This window comes from Jatropha curcas, chromosome 7, assembly GCF_041381405.1.
Source record: "Jatropha curcas cultivar XTBG-Jc1 chromosome 7, XTBG_Jcur_1.0, whole genome shotgun sequence".
NCBI lineage: Eukaryota > Viridiplantae > Streptophyta > Magnoliopsida > Malpighiales > Euphorbiaceae > Jatropha > Jatropha curcas.
The window spans coordinates 18,027,274-18,042,609 of record NC_143157.1 but is presented as its reverse complement, the minus strand read 5'-3'; the positions used below and the strand labels follow the sequence as shown (position 1 = coordinate 18,042,609).

Below are 15,336 nucleotides of genomic sequence, written 5' to 3'. Positions count from 1 at the left end.
TGATTCATCGATGAACAGTACTATTCATCAAATTTTCCAGAAATAATAATAAAAAAAATATAAATTTTGTACAAAAATAAAGTTTAATTTCTTCAATAAATCTGAGAATGCCCAACTATGAACAGATTATAATTTAATTGAGCTTAAAATATTTATTTGTATGAATTTTATTATTTTATTATTTGTATGAATTTTTATTGGTTTATGGATTTAATTTTTCATTCGATCTGTATATATATATTTTGGATCCGGTTTGTTACCCGCCTTTAACCATAAGGCAAGAGCGGGTCATTTATTTATTTCATTTAATATCTTTGATTCGGTTTGTCGCCCGCCTTGAACCATAAGGCAAGAGCGGGTCTTTTATTTATTTGGTTTAATTGCTTTGATTTAATTGCTTTAATTTGAATAATTGCTATGTGATAATTAGATTTGTTTGGGACGATTAAATAATTTTCTAAATAGGAACTCGGTCTGATTTATTTGGGTTGGATTTAAGTAAATAAATAATTTGGCTTTTCTAACTAAAATAAATTAGAAATCATAGTTTAATAATAGAGGCCGGTTTTCCGGGCGTCGGCTTCCAACGGGCCGGCGTACCCAATTCCCTTACCCAGAATCGCATTGGTGCGTCTGACCAGTCTTTTTAAAATAATTTGGCCTTAAAACAAAATTGGGTTTAAAAAGAAGTCATTTTTATAAAAATGGTCCCATTGCCTAAACAATGGGTGGCGACTCAAAATTGTTTATAAGACCGATTTATCGGCACCGCATCAAAAATAAACACATTTCATCAAAAATCACAAAAAGGATGTTTTCGGGTCCTGCGGGGGAATTTTCGGCGAAAACAGATTGGCGACTCTGCTGGGGATACAACCACTAGTCCCCGATTATTTTTTAATTAGATGGTTGTGATTAGGAATTAACTCTAAAAACCTATGTTTTCTAAAAAAAAAAAAATAATAAAATTGGTTAGAAAGCCGTTGGAAAATTATTTAATCGTCCGAATATGTTTAATTGCTTTCCTTTTCTTTCTAGGATTTTTGCATTCATTCGCATTTCTCTCTTCTCACCTCATTCTACCCATGCTACCCTTCGGTACTGGTGTTAAGTTTGACGGTGGATCTAGCCTAAACCATGCGATTTAGGTGCATCCATCCGAGAATTAACATTACTACCAACCGCAAGCCTAGTACCTTAAAGGTGCGTCAAAAGGAGTAGGCCCAACAAAGCCCGAATCCTGTTTGCGGAACCTAGACTTTGTTAAGCCCAATAAGACTAAAGCCAATGCATATAGTTGAAAAAACATTAGTTACTTCCCCTAAGGTGTACCCGATTCTATTTGCTGTTGTTATGCCACATTCATTTCCGAGAGTTTATATCGTCAATTTCAAAACCCCCTGTTGGTTGTCGAGATTAGACCAATTCCTAGGAAACAGATGTCGGAATTTATACCAACAGAATTCGTGTGTGGGAGAAATAAGGTTGGAAGGCATGCATTTCCCAACTCCCGTTCCCCTGTATGATATAAACTGTACATATGTTGTGTCATTCATGCGTCATTTAATATTTTTTTGTTTCAGCCATACATTAATAAGAGCCAATTTTTGGTACGGACGTTTGATCTTGATTTTGAGACGGGACCTCAAATTCGTTTTGAATAACATAATGCAATCGTTTATAGTGAATTGATACCCAAAAAAAAAAGAGAGCTATAAGGGGGGTTGAGATTCCTTTGAATTTTCACATATCCCGCATTATTTGAAAATAAGCGTGAGATTGCAAAAAAAATTGTAATTAATCAAAATAAGATCCTGCTTGGGACCATTTGTTCCAAGGCAAAAAGTAAGGACACAAAAAAAAAAAAAATTTTTCCGCTTGGAAATTCTTTCATTCCAAGGCAAAAATTAGGGACTTGAGAGAAAATAGCCGACTGTAAAATCCAAAAGGAATGGTCGACGACAGATAATGCCAGAAATGTTTTAGTGCAAAGTAAATAATTGCTATGTTATTCATGCTGAATTTTAGGTCCAATCATAATAAAACAAGATCTTATTTCCATACTGATCATTAGCACATTAGATTTGCATTTCTCATCCATGTGCCTATATTCTTCATGCATATAAGTGCAAAGACAGAAAAAAGGCAAAGCACCATTCACATTGTCTTCTGAAACAAGAGAAGTAGATGCCTTACAGCAAACACATGAGAATTTGCAGATCACAGTTTTTGACATGGGACAACAACTGCACACGATCCAGGCAAACCAAGCATGCATGGAATGGAAGTGGATGAGATATTTTCAAAAAAATAATAATAAAAAAAAATAAAAAAAAAAAATCTTTTTTACTCTGTCACCTTCAGGTTCGGGAGGCCTAGGGATTTTCTGTCCTTTGTTTTTCATTTCTTTTTAATTTCTTGTGTGTTTTATGCATGTGCATTTTGTATTTTATGCGTGTATTCTCCCACGATGAAGACATTGTGTCTTTCAAGTGTGGAAGAGAACTATATTTTCATTTCATTTCACTTATAAAAAAAATCGATTAACAAAAAATAATAATAAAAAAAAAAAAACTTTGACGAAAAAAAAAGGGTCAATTTCTTTGCCTTAGTTCAATGTTTTAGTCTCTACATGTTGATTGGTTCGTATTTTGCTTGTTGAGATAGAAGTCTTGAATAATATACCATGATTAAGAGATTTAAATGCTTTTATGAACTTAGTTATTAAGATATAACATATAAAATATTTCTTTACAAATATTAATCTTTAATTTATCTTTGACTTTAGAGAAGCATGAATCCTAACTTAAATAAAGAATAGGAAGGAAAGGGAAACTAAAGCCATAATACTTGTATGTTTCGAGTCAATAAAGGATGAGGGTATTTTAAGAGAAAAACAAAAAAAAACGATAGAGGGAATAATGGAAATCGGTTCTAAAACAAAGTGGTACGGAGCATAAAATGCGACCACTTATTATTTACATTCCCACATCTCTCTAAAAAAAAAAAAAAAAAAAAAAAAAAAGAGAAGAAAAAAAAAAAAAAGGGAAAATGTGGTATAGAGCATAAAATGCAACCACTTTGTGAAAAAGAAATAGGTTATCTAAAAATACCTTGAGATAAGAAACAATACATCTGTGCTAGAATTGTCCTAAGTACTTCCTATTTTGCATTTTAAGGTAGGAGGATTGCTTATCTCACATTTTGAATGACTAGATTTTGTATAGCCATATTGACAATTTTGAATGTCATTCATTTATACTACTTGGTTCATAAACACTTCAATCTCTTATCTTTGGTAGATTACCTAAGAAGTCTAAATCAACGAGTAAAAAAATAAACATGATCAACATGGATTCAGAAAAAAAAAATATTTTTGCTTAAGGACAAGCAAAGAGCTAAGTGTGGAGAAATTGATGGCCTCGCAAAACTGGCAAATGTTATTCTGTTATTTTCATATGATTTGCATTATTGCATGTTGTTTTATACATTTTACGTTTGCTCATGTTGTCTTTGTTTTAAAGTGATTATAGGAATACAATTCCAAAACAAAAAAAAAATAAAATGTTTTTATACATGAGGGAGTTGCATATTTTCTCTCTTTGTGAATATTGCAAGTAATAAAAAATGTAAATTTTTGTCCTTAGTTAATTAATCCATTTTAATGTGCTTTCATTTCTTGAATCCGAGGGCAGGTGCTAATCCAACAAATAGTTTCGAAAAGAAACGATTTTTTGTTGTTCTTTGTTGTCTTATATGCAGAAAATAGGATTCAATCAAGAGAGGACCAGCGGATTTATTGAAACACAAAAAAAAAAGAGAGATACAATAATTGGGAGTTCACGTCCCTCCGAAATACAAAAAAAAAGAGCAGCAGCAGCAGTCACCACAGCGGTTGGATCATCAAACATTGACCCCTCCAAGACTTAGTTCCATCGCTAAGAATGAAACCAGTCAACATACTCGGGGTGTCACAGTGTCCTGCATCACCCCTTGACCCATGTACCATGTGTTTCGGCTCCGCCAACGGTCAGCTAAATTGGTCAACAGACTTGGCGTCATGGGACCACTTTCGAAGTTATGGGCTCGAGGAACACGCTGAACGACACCATACTGGCGGTTGATCCTATCTGGGAAGTAGGCCATGGAACGGTCGAGACTGGCATACAGCACATAACGGAGGTTCATGCTCCCAGCAGTGACCAGTCTAATCCTCCACCAAGGACAAGTCCACCGAATCACGGGGTTATCTCCAAAGTCAAACTGTCCTCGGGAACGAGGCCGAAAATTAGCAGGACCATATGTTGGAATGGAACGTGCCGGGACTGGAGGAATCAGGCTTAGTTTATCTAAGGCCCAGGCTTGCAGTAACATCGGGCAACCCCGATGGTGAATGTTGAAATTAGTAACGTGAAGGGCAATATCCCTGACCCAGCACATGGTCTCTCCCATGATCATCACGAAGACGGTGCGACGGTACACCTGCATGTCATGGACAACAGTCAGCAGTCGAAAGTCTCCAATTCCGGGTTGGCGATTCTTCATGGCATACACATTCAACAACATCCGCATCCATGGACAACACTCTATTCAGAAAAGGCTCTAAGGGAAGGCCTCGATTCGGATCTATTCCGTCAGGAAGGTAAATCGGGCATAGAGCCGCAATCTCAGCCGGATCATATCTGGGACCTGGGGGCAAAGCTGGAGTTTCATCTTGTACAGGGTGGTGACCCATTATGACGCACATCTCCACATCTCCTCGTAGGTCGGCGTCACTTCAGAATCATCAAAACGGAAAACCATAGCATTGGGATTGAAATGCCCTACGAGCCAGGATAAGAAACTGGTATCAGGCTTCAAATCTTTGAAGTACCTCAGCCAAGCCAATTGATTCAGGGGATAGATCTCCCACAAGATATCCGGAAGGGATTGAACAAAAGATGAAACTTGATTTCTGAAAGCCATGGAAGAAAGTTGTTTCAAATGCTGTGGAATGAAGACAATGAAGTACGAAACTCCTTGTTATAGAAGGGAAAAGGCCCCACTAGGTTGAAAAGGATACCCATTACCAGCTGACTGGCATATGCTTTCGGTGGTGATAAGATGCGGATTCGCCATCACAAGGCGTCAAGTAATAAAAAATTTAAAAAAAAAGGGAGAAAAACGGTGGACGCATCTGGAGAAAAAGAGATAGACAAATGACGTCCGGATAAAGCGGTGGACCACTCTTGCAGTAGATGGGCATTTATGGCCGCATTAACTGGACCACTCTCGCAGTTGAGTTGGATGCCTCCTCTTTATTTCTATGGCTTTGGTTAGCTTTCATTTTTATTGCCTTTTATTCGTTTTGGAATAAAGTAGGTGTGCATTTATGTTCGCATTAACAAGGTGGACCATTCTTGCAAATGAGTGGGACGCCTCTTTTTGTCTCTGTGGTTTTGTTTTCTCTGTGTAGGAACAAAGCAAATAAAAAAAAATCAAAAAAAAAAAAGAAAAAAAGCAGCACATGGACAAGTGGCATCCTAACAAAGCGGAATAAAGCAAAGTCCTAAAAAAAAAAAAAAAAAAAATCATCATCAATCAATTTGGAGTCGGTGTGTGTGCGGCTCGCCACACAAGGGGCAAAATCACCAAATCTACCAAATTACCCTCTAGCAGGTAAGTTTTCTTCCAACACTGCATCAGGGAAAGTATACCTGAAAATTTGTGACTAGAAAAATTTGGCGATTTTTGCTAAAATTCAAAATTTCTTTGCAATGGATAAAAAAATAATAAAATTTTCAAGGTTTACTTAAAAGATAATATTTTTGGTCTCGGTGGGCAAAAATAAAGCAAAAATAAAATCTTTTGTCCTGATGCAAAATTTCAAATTTCAAAGTTTATGATTTCTAATGCATGGGGCATGTGATGCTCCAACATTTAACAAAGGCAAGATCTATTTGTACACAGAAATTGCTCTTTTCTTTTGAAAATGTTTTCAGGTCAAGCAGTGATGGAGTTTGGATCCTTTTCTCGGTTCGTGATGATGTATTGCGAAGCGGATCGAGTCAATCCTTGATCGAGTCAATGATGGTGTATTTCGAAGTTGACTCAAATCCTGATTAGTGATGGTGTATTGCGAAGCTAATCAGGACAATTTCAGTGACCGAACAGTGATGATGTATTGCGAAGCTGTTTGGACTCTCTTCCCGGTCAATGATGGTGTATTGCGAAGTTGACCAGGGCAACCAAAATCTCGATTAGTGATGATGTATTGCGAAGCTGATCGAGTCAATACCTTTCCTGATTAGTGATGATGTATTGCGAAGCTAATCAGGACAATCTCAATGACCAACCGGTGATGATTTCTCGAAGCCGTTAGGTCCCACCAAGCAGTGATGATGTATTGCGAAGCTGTTTGGGTTTTCTCCTCTCGGTCAATGATGATGTATTGCGAAGCTGATCGAGTCAATCCTTTTCCTGATTAGTGATGATGTATTGCGAAGCTAATCAGGACAATCTCAATGACCAACCGGTGATGATTTCTCGAAGCCGTTAGGTCCCACCAAGCAGTGATGATGTATTGCGAAGCTGTTTGGGTTCTTTTCTCGATTAGTGATGATGTATTGCGAAGCTGATCGAGTCAATCCTTTTCCTGATTAGTGATGATGTATTGCGAAGCTAATCAGGACAATCTCAATGACCAACCAGTGATGGTCTCTCAAAGCCGTTAGGTCCCACCGAACAGTGATGATGTATTGCGAAACTGTTTGGATTTTCTCATCCCGATCAATGATGATGTATTGCGAAGTTGATCGAGTTAATCCCTTTCCTGATGATGTTGTGTTGCGAAGCTAATCAGAACAATTTCAACCTCCGAACAGTGATGATGTATTGCGAAGCTGTTTGGGTTTTCTCCTCCCGGTCAATGATGATGTATTGCGAAGTTGATCGAGTCAATCCCTTTCCTGATTAGTGATGATGTATTGCGAAGCTGATCAGGACAATCTCAATGACCAACCAGTGATGGTCTCTCAAAGCCGTTAGGTCCCACCAAGCAGTGATGATGTATTGCGAAGCTGGGTCCCTTTCTTGATCAGTGATGGTGTATTGCGAAGCTGATCAAGACATTCTCCATACTAAAAACTCCGAAGCCGATTAAACTGAGCTGAGGAGAAATTGCTCTTCTCGACAGAACCCTTGAACGTGGCTAGATGACTGCCAATGCTTAGAACGCTAAAGTAGTCCGACTGGAGCCTTTAGGTCTTTTCAACAACAAAATCCTCCCTAGCTGATCAAACTGAGCTGAGGAGGTGGACAACAAAGCCGATCAAACCGTGCTTTGGATTCTTTTCAAAATCCCCTGAAGCCGACTACACCGAGCTAAAGAGGTGAACAACAAAGCCGACTATGCCGTGCTTTGGTCTGTTTTCAAACTCTCTGAAGCCGACTACGCCGAGCTGAGGAAGTAAACAACCAAGCCGAATATGCTGTGCTTTGGTCTCTTTTCAAACTCTCTGAAGCCGACTACGCCGAGCGGAGGAAGTAAACAACCAAGCCGACTACACCGTGCTTTGCTTTGGTCTCTTTTCAAACTCTCTGAAGCCGACTACGCCGAGCTGAGGAAGTAAACAACCAAGCCGACTACGTCGTGCTTTGGTCTCTTTTCAAACATTCTCTGAAGCCGACTATGCTGAGCTGAAGAGATTGCTCTTTCTTTTGAAAATGTTTTCAGGTCAATTCAACAGAACCTTGAAACTAGAGCCTTCAGGCCGATCAAACCGAGCCTCGGAGGTGTCTTCAAAGCCAATCAAACCGAGCTTTGGAGAGATCACAAATTCGACAAAATCCTCTAAAGCCAATCAAACTGAGCTAAGGAGGTGTCTTCAAAACCAATCAAACCGAGTTTTGGAGTCATTCATAGATTCAACGGGAGCCGACAAAGCCGATCAAACCGAGCTGAGGATGTGACCAGATTTTTAAATTCAAATCCTTCAGGCCGATTAAACCGAGCCTCGGAGGTGTCTTCAAAGCCAATCAAACCGAGCTTTGGAGTCATTCACAGGTTCAACGGGAGCCGACAAAGCCGATCAAACTGAGCTGAGAAGGTGACCAGGTGATCAAATCAACCCGACATCTTTCAAACCGATAAAACCGAGCTTTGAGGATGATTGCAAGGCGCGTCAATGGACCACTTTAGCATTAATCGTTTATACAATTAATGATAAAGTGTGGGGGCAAACTGTTGACGCGTGTTTTTTATGCCCCGCCTGATCCGATGAGGACACAAGGATAAATGGATTAATGCTATTTGGAAGCCTTTTAATCCAAGGATTTAAATAAAATAAAATTAAAAAAAAAAAAAAAAAAAAGAAAGACGTGTGCTACAGTAGCTTACGTGTGCTACAGTAGCAGTATAAATTCATCTCTTTCTCTACACAAGACACACAATTTTTCACAACTCCACAAACGGCAAAAAAACCCTAAACAATATACTGTGTTGCTCAATTTCTCTCCAAAAAATTCTTATGAATTGATTTGAAGAGAAATTGGTGTTAGATATTAATTTTAGGTGATTTAAATCATAAAAAGAAAAAAAATCAAAAGATAAAAAATATATCAATCCTTGGAAAAAAGCTTCTGGAGATCTTGATCCATTTACAATCCTCTCAGGTAATTTTCTTAACATTTTTGTATTTTTTCTTTACATATTTTTGTGTTTTTACTTATTCTTGTGATTTTAATATTTTAAGCTTCTTTAAATTATATTCTGTTCATATTTGGCCATTTTATGTGTCCTTAAATTACATTTGAACAAGAAATAATGTAAAAAAAATACTTAAAAATGGATTCTGGGCAAAAATCACATAAATGTTCATCGATGAACAGTAACTGTTCATCAATATTCCCAGAAATAATCGATGAACAGTAACTGTTTGTTCAATGAACAGTATCTATTTTTTAATTTTTCCATAATCGATCGATGAACAGTAACTGTTTGTTCATCGATGAACAGTGAATGTAATACTGTTCACACACTATTCATGCACTATACACGTACTATTCATTATTTTTCCCAGAAATGATCGATGAACAGTAACTGTTTTGTTCATCGATGAACAGTACTATTCATCAAATTTTCCAGAAATAATAATAAAAAAAATATAAATTTTGTACAAAAATAAAGTTTAATTTCTTCAATAAATCTGAGAATGCCCAACTATGAACAGATTATAATTTAATTGAGCTTAAAATATTTATTTGTATGAATTTTATTATTTTATTATTTGTATGAATTTTTATTGGTTTATGGATTTAATTTTTCATTCGATCTGTATATATATTTTTTGGATCCGGTTTGTTACCCGCCTTTAACCATAAGGCAAGAGCGGGTCATTTATTTATTTCATTTAATATCTTTGATTCGGTTTGTCGCCCGCCTTGAACCATAAGGCAAGAGCGGGTCTTTTATTTATTTGGTTTAATTGCTTTGATTTAATTGCTTTAATTTGAATAATTGCTATGTGATAATTAGATTTGTTTGGGACGATTAAACAATTTTCTAAATAGGAACTCGGTCCGATTTATTTGGGTTGGGTTTAAGTAAATAAATAATTTGGCTTTTCTAACTAAAATAAATTAGAAATCATAGGTTAACACTTAATCCTAATTGCTACTACTAACACTCAATCTTTCATAACAATTACAGATTATGAAGATGAAATAACACTTAATCCTACCAAATAATTAACTAATAGGCCTTTTTAGCAAATCACCCAATAGAATTAACACCTTAATTGCAAGAAACAACAGATATTCAAAGAACAATTATTTAAATTAAAAATAGGTCTCACAATTATACATATGGAAATTGAATGCCTTGAACTGAACTGAGATACTCATATTCATGGCTTTCAATCACTAAAACAAAGAATACGAAACAAAATCTCAAATTAGATGGTGAACTATGTGGGAAGAAAAACGTGCCTAGATCCTTACACTTAGAGGGTAATTTCCGTTGAAAAAATGCTGACACATTATCCCCGACACTAACTTTTTCATTATTCCTCAACTTGCGCCTTGTAGTACACAATTCTTTAAGGAATTTTGCATACTTAGGGATTTGTTTGATCGCCTCAAGTAAAAGTATATTAACCTCTACTTTTCTGAAAGTCTCCAAAATCTCTTGTTCTTGTTCTTCTTTCTTTGTCTTGGCCAACCTACTAGGAAATGGAGGAACATAATTATTAGCATCATTAACTTTAAGTTTAGAATTTACCTCAACTTCAGGAACCCCACAATCCTTTGCACCCTGCTGCTTCTTTTTCCTTGACTCGTGTACAACTTGATTATCAACTTCTTTCCCACTTCGTAAAAGTATAGCACTTGCATTTTCTCTGGGGTTTATCACTGTTTGTGATGGAAGCTTACCGAAACCTTGAGCTTCAAGTTTACCCACAGATGAAGCTAATTGACCAATTTGCTTCTCTATGTTCTGAATGCTATTCCTAGTCTCTTGTTGAAATTGTTATGTAGTATTAGCTAAAGCCTTAACAATTTCATCAAGTGACATACCTTGATTTTGGGAAGAGGAAGGCAATTGAGTTACTTGTGGTCTTTGCTGCTGGTATCGATTTTGTACCGGTTGATTCCCATAGCTCAAATTTGGATGGTCTCGCCATCCTGGATTATAAGAGTTAGAATAGGGGGTCATACCTGTGTTGTTGTTGTCCTAAATTACCTACTGCATTGGCATGCTGCACTAATTCATCCTCTTGGAGTGTAGGACACATATCAGTAGCATGACCCGAAGCAGAACAAATTCTATATGCCTTAACAGTTTGAATATTCCCTACAGCCAATTGTCTCACTAAAGAAGTTAAATCAGAAATTTGTCTCTCAAAATTAGATGTACTTACCTCATTAACCTTTTTAGGTGTGTGATCCATTCTCATTCCAAACTCTTGAGAATTTGCTGCCATGTTAGCAATCAGCCTCCTTGCATCTTTCGGTGCTTTGTCAACTAAAGCCCCTCCATTAGTAGCATTTATCATGCTACGGTCCATTGGTAGAAGTCCTTCATAGAAATATTGGATCAAAAGTTGCTCACTAATTTGACGATGAGGGCAACTTGCACAAAGCTTTTTGAACCATTCCCAATACTCATACAAACTCTCTTCAATTTATTGTCGAATGCCACAAATTTCTTTTCTTATGTTGGCAGCCTTTGAAGTAAGAAAATACTTCTCTAGAAACATTCGCTTCATCTCATTCCATGAGTTGATAGATTCGGAAGGAAGGTAATACAACCAATCTTTAGCTTTGTCTGCCAATGAGAAAGGAAAAGCTTGAAGCTTAATTTGCTCCTCTAAAACTCCCTGAGGTTTCATGCTGGAACACACCACGTGAAACTCTTTTAAATGCTTATGTGGATCTTCACCTAAAAGACCATGGAACTTAGGCAACAAATGGATTAGTCCATAGTTTAAAAGCAACATCTAAAGTAGAAAATTCAATACACAAAGGTTGCTGATTTAGGTTAGTGTAGCCAATTCTTTCAAGGTTCTGGCAACCATGGTATCAATTCCAGAATCTGAATATGAAATTGATTCCCTCGGAGAATTGTTTGAACTATTAGTAATCGTCCGTTCAGATGAGGCTTGACTCAAATTAGCTTGTTTAGCTAATTTCCTCAAACGTTTAGCTGTTTTTTCTACTTCAGGATCAAAAAGAATTTCACCAGATTGAGAACTTCTTATCATAAACCAAATGACTTCAATTCTCCTTCAATTCTACAAATTTTACCACAAACCTGAAACCACAACACTACACAAAGGTAAGAACACTATTTTAACAAAATAAAAACACAAAATATAATAATCTTTCAGTCCCCGGCAACGGCGCCAATTATAAAGTATTTATACTAAAAATAGGTTTAAAAAGAAAGACATCTTCTATATGCATACATTTTATAAATTGGTTATAGTAAATTATATCAGTAATTAAGTGGCGAAGTTGTTGTAGGCTTGAGTGAGTAATGTCGCTGCCTATGGATCCAGTGCTAACACATCTGGGGGTGTGTGGACTAATTTCTCAAACAAGCTCCCTGCCTATCAATTTCCCCGAGTCCTGCAGCGGGTGCTTTTTCCATGGCGTCGTAAGGGATATCGAGTTATTGGACAATGTGGGAAAGGCGAGCGAGTGATCTGAATATCTTGTATTTTTATTCAGTCCACGCTCACCGCGCTAGTTTGATGGTCTCAAAATATGACAACTTTAGGAAAATAAGAATGATGAGATTGTACTAATATTCAGAATAGACATTAACCTTTTTCATGAAGGAGGTATTGACGGTCGAATACATATACTGGCCCTTGAACTTTCACCAAAAAGTCTTATGGCTCCCTCTATTTTCAAAAGTAACATTGTGGCACCTTAAACTGTACAATACCTCATCAATCCAGGTATTGTGGCACCTTCAAAATTGCTAACAGTACACCCTCATCAATCCAGTCAGCAATGCCTGTGAATTTGAAGTTTCTCTCTGTGCGTGAATCTATAAAAAAATTCCTAATTGGCATTTTAAAACATTAAAAAGTATTTATATTGCTAAATTAATTCACACACAATTAAAACTTAATTTTTCTCTCTCATTCTATTTCCTTTCCCACAAATTCATATTGGATCTGGATATTTCCAAACGAAGCCAAACTCATCTCTCCTTTCATCTTATTACCAAACCATCTCTCTTACCTAAACAATTGGTTTCAAATGCAGAAACATTGTATTTGCAGGTTTGGAATATTAAACAACATGAATAACCAAATGTGGAGATCTTGGTAAAAAAAAAATCAAACATGAACAATATATATAACAAATCAAAAAACTAAAAATAAAAAATATTGAATTAACACATAGAAGAAAACTATATATAAAAGAAACAAAAACAAAAAACAAGAATTTGCAGACTGGAAAATAACAAACCAATACATCAAAATTTATTCAAATCTAGAAGATAAACCCATACATCACAAAATGAAGATGAAATGAACAAAAAATTTTAGTTGATGCAACGCATGAAAGCCAAAATTACCTCAATTCCTTAAATTCAAAGTGTAAAAAAAAAAAAAACTTTCCAAAATAATTAATTAGAATTTCTAAAATTGAACTCCATTGCAATATCTAGAAACTAAAATCATATAAAATCTCTCAAAAACTAAAATCTTTTAATGGGTGTGATAGACAATCTTTTGTGGCTTAGAATTGAGAAAAAAAATTGACATGTTGATAAGAAAAAGAAGAAAGTGAAGCTAACTGATGTATTTGAGCTCCTCTCCTCGTGGTCACCGATTGAAACAAGAAAGAGGTGATAGCAGTGATCGAATCAGATTATAATTCATTCGAAACACAGTGATCACAGGAGAAATGGAGGAGGTGGTAGGAAAAGTGGAGGAGCTGGGGCTTGCAGAAGTTGAATGGTGAAGGGATTCTTTTGGTACACATGAAATATCTGCAAATGAAAAAAATTTAAAGAAACTACAAATGAAAAGAAAAAAAAGAAGTCTTCTTTTTTTCCAGCATAAGATACAACGTGGAAAAATTATTTGCCACTTGAATGCTAATTTTCTACATCACCCACGGGTGTTGCGCACTTTTATCACTCTAGTCAAGCATGCAATTGTCACAAAAACACAAATTTAATAGGCCACAAGGTCATTTCTAAAGTATAAGGGGCCACAAGACTTTTTTACGCAATTAAATGATGTATTCAGTCAGGTATTGAAATATATATAAGACATTGGTTAGGGTTGGTTATTGGAGTGATATAGGGAGAGATATCAGGTAATATCATGCCCGTATCTCCAATTTGCTATGAGTCCTTCAGTTGCCTTATATTTCACTAGAGTCTGGTAAAGTAGGTGTCTATCAATTTATAATGAGAAAAACTCGATAAATTTAGAGATTTAAATATACAATTTTCTTTTTAATACACTTTTTTCCATTTTTATTTCATTATCCTATTATGTATATATCTAAACATTTCATTCTTATTTTGCAAGTGAAATTAAGGGTAATACTGGCAAATTTTATTTTTGGTAACTAAATACGTATTAAGAGACTTAAACTTGGACATTTAATGGTAAAATTGGAGCACAACAAGATATGATGAAATTGGAGCACTGTTTATTACCATTTAATAATTCATAATGCAAAAGTCTTATTTTGCTTTTTAAAAAAAAAGATATGGGTTTTGAATATTATATCTACGCTAGGGAAAAGTTTCTCATGATGTTTGGTCTTATCTTCATACCTTTTGAGTTGATTATTATAATATTTTTTAAGGTTATTGATTTTTATATGTAAAATATTGATTTGATATGTATTTGTACAACTTTTGAAACATTAATTTCATTTTTTTTAACTATCCAATAAGTATTTAATTGATCTAATTCTATAAGTTGAGGTGTTCACAGATCGATTAAAGTATTTAGTAAGTATTATTTTATCAATTGAAGTGTTCAATAGGTCAAAGTGAAAATTAATGGTGTCACAGAGTTTATGTGAAAAGTACGGAGATGAATTTATGTATTGAGTCTTTCTTTTTAACCCAGTGTGTTAAGAATCTCACATCGATTAAATACCCAATACACAAAGGACATATAAGGATGGCAAGCTAGCTAACTAATTGGTTAGTACTAACCTTTCAGCATCAGTTGCCAAGCCCACGTAAGCCCACATCTACATTCTCATGGGTTCTAACTTCTTACCCAATTCACCTCTACCCTTTCATTTGTAATATAGTATTAGAGTAGGTCCGACCCGGTTTAGTTATTCTTCAATTCACTAGTATTGCCTCTGTGTTTCAATTTGGGCTCTCATTTGGATGTTTTAGTTCCAGCGAGGCCCGTTCAATTTCTGGGAAGGATTTTAAGTGTCAAGTGTAAATTAGAAGTCCAGTTCCGGTAACACTTGAGGGGGAGTGTTAAGAATCCCACATCAACTAAATACCCAATATACAAAAGGCATATAAGGGTGGCAAGCTAGATAACTAATTGGTGAATACTGACCTTTTAGAATTGGTTGGCCCAAGCCCAAGTAAGCCTACATCTATATTTTCACTTTATGGATTCTAACCTCTTATCCAATTCACCTCTATCCTTTCTTTGTAAAACGGTGATTAGAGTTAGCACTTGATAGCCAACTCAAACTTCCAATTTCATCACTACTTTCGCTTGGGTCAAATCTCGACAAATCATTTTTCTTTAAAAAAAAATTAAAATTGGATAATTTTGATTGGTTCCAATCTCAATAGTAAGAGGACAAAAATTAAAATCGAGTCTTTTAAAAAAATTGAAA

General features: G+C 35.7%; 1 protein-coding gene and 1 non-coding gene across 2 annotated transcripts; one reads left to right on the top strand and one right to left on the bottom strand.

Annotated features, from left to right (window-relative positions):
• Window positions 1-9,835: 9,835 nt before the first annotated feature.
• On the bottom strand, window positions 9,836-11,045 carry LOC149494836 (uncharacterized). Its single transcript, XM_089724437.1, has 3 exons — window positions 10,721-11,045; window positions 10,555-10,662; window positions 9,836-10,494 (listed from the first exon to the last, which is right to left on the bottom strand). Exons 1-3 carry the CDS (start codon window positions 11,043-11,045, stop codon window positions 9,836-9,838), a joined length of 1,092 nt encoding a protein of 363 aa, XP_089580563.1.
• Window positions 11,046-11,091: 46 nt separating this feature from the next.
• LOC119369219 (small nucleolar RNA R71) lies at window positions 11,092-11,198 on the top strand. Its single transcript, XR_005176885.2, has one exon. It is a non-coding gene; the product is annotated as a small nucleolar RNA R71 (small nucleolar RNA).
• Window positions 11,199-15,336: the final 4,138 nt, after the last annotated feature.

Excerpts from the sequence above, each read along its gene's own strand:
- LOC149494836 (XM_089724437.1), bottom strand. The coding sequence starts at position 11,045 with ATGGACCGTAGCATGATAAATGCTACTAATGGAGGGGCTTTAGTTGAC. Across the intron at positions 10,663-10,720 it reads GCAGCATGCCAATGCAGTAG|GATGGCGAGACCATCCAAAT; the intron begins GTAATTTAGGAC and ends CTTATAATCCAG. Across the intron at positions 10,495-10,554 it reads TTCCTCTTCCCAAAATCAAG|AGACTAGGAATAGCATTCAG; the intron begins GTATGTCACTTG and ends AATTTCAACAAG.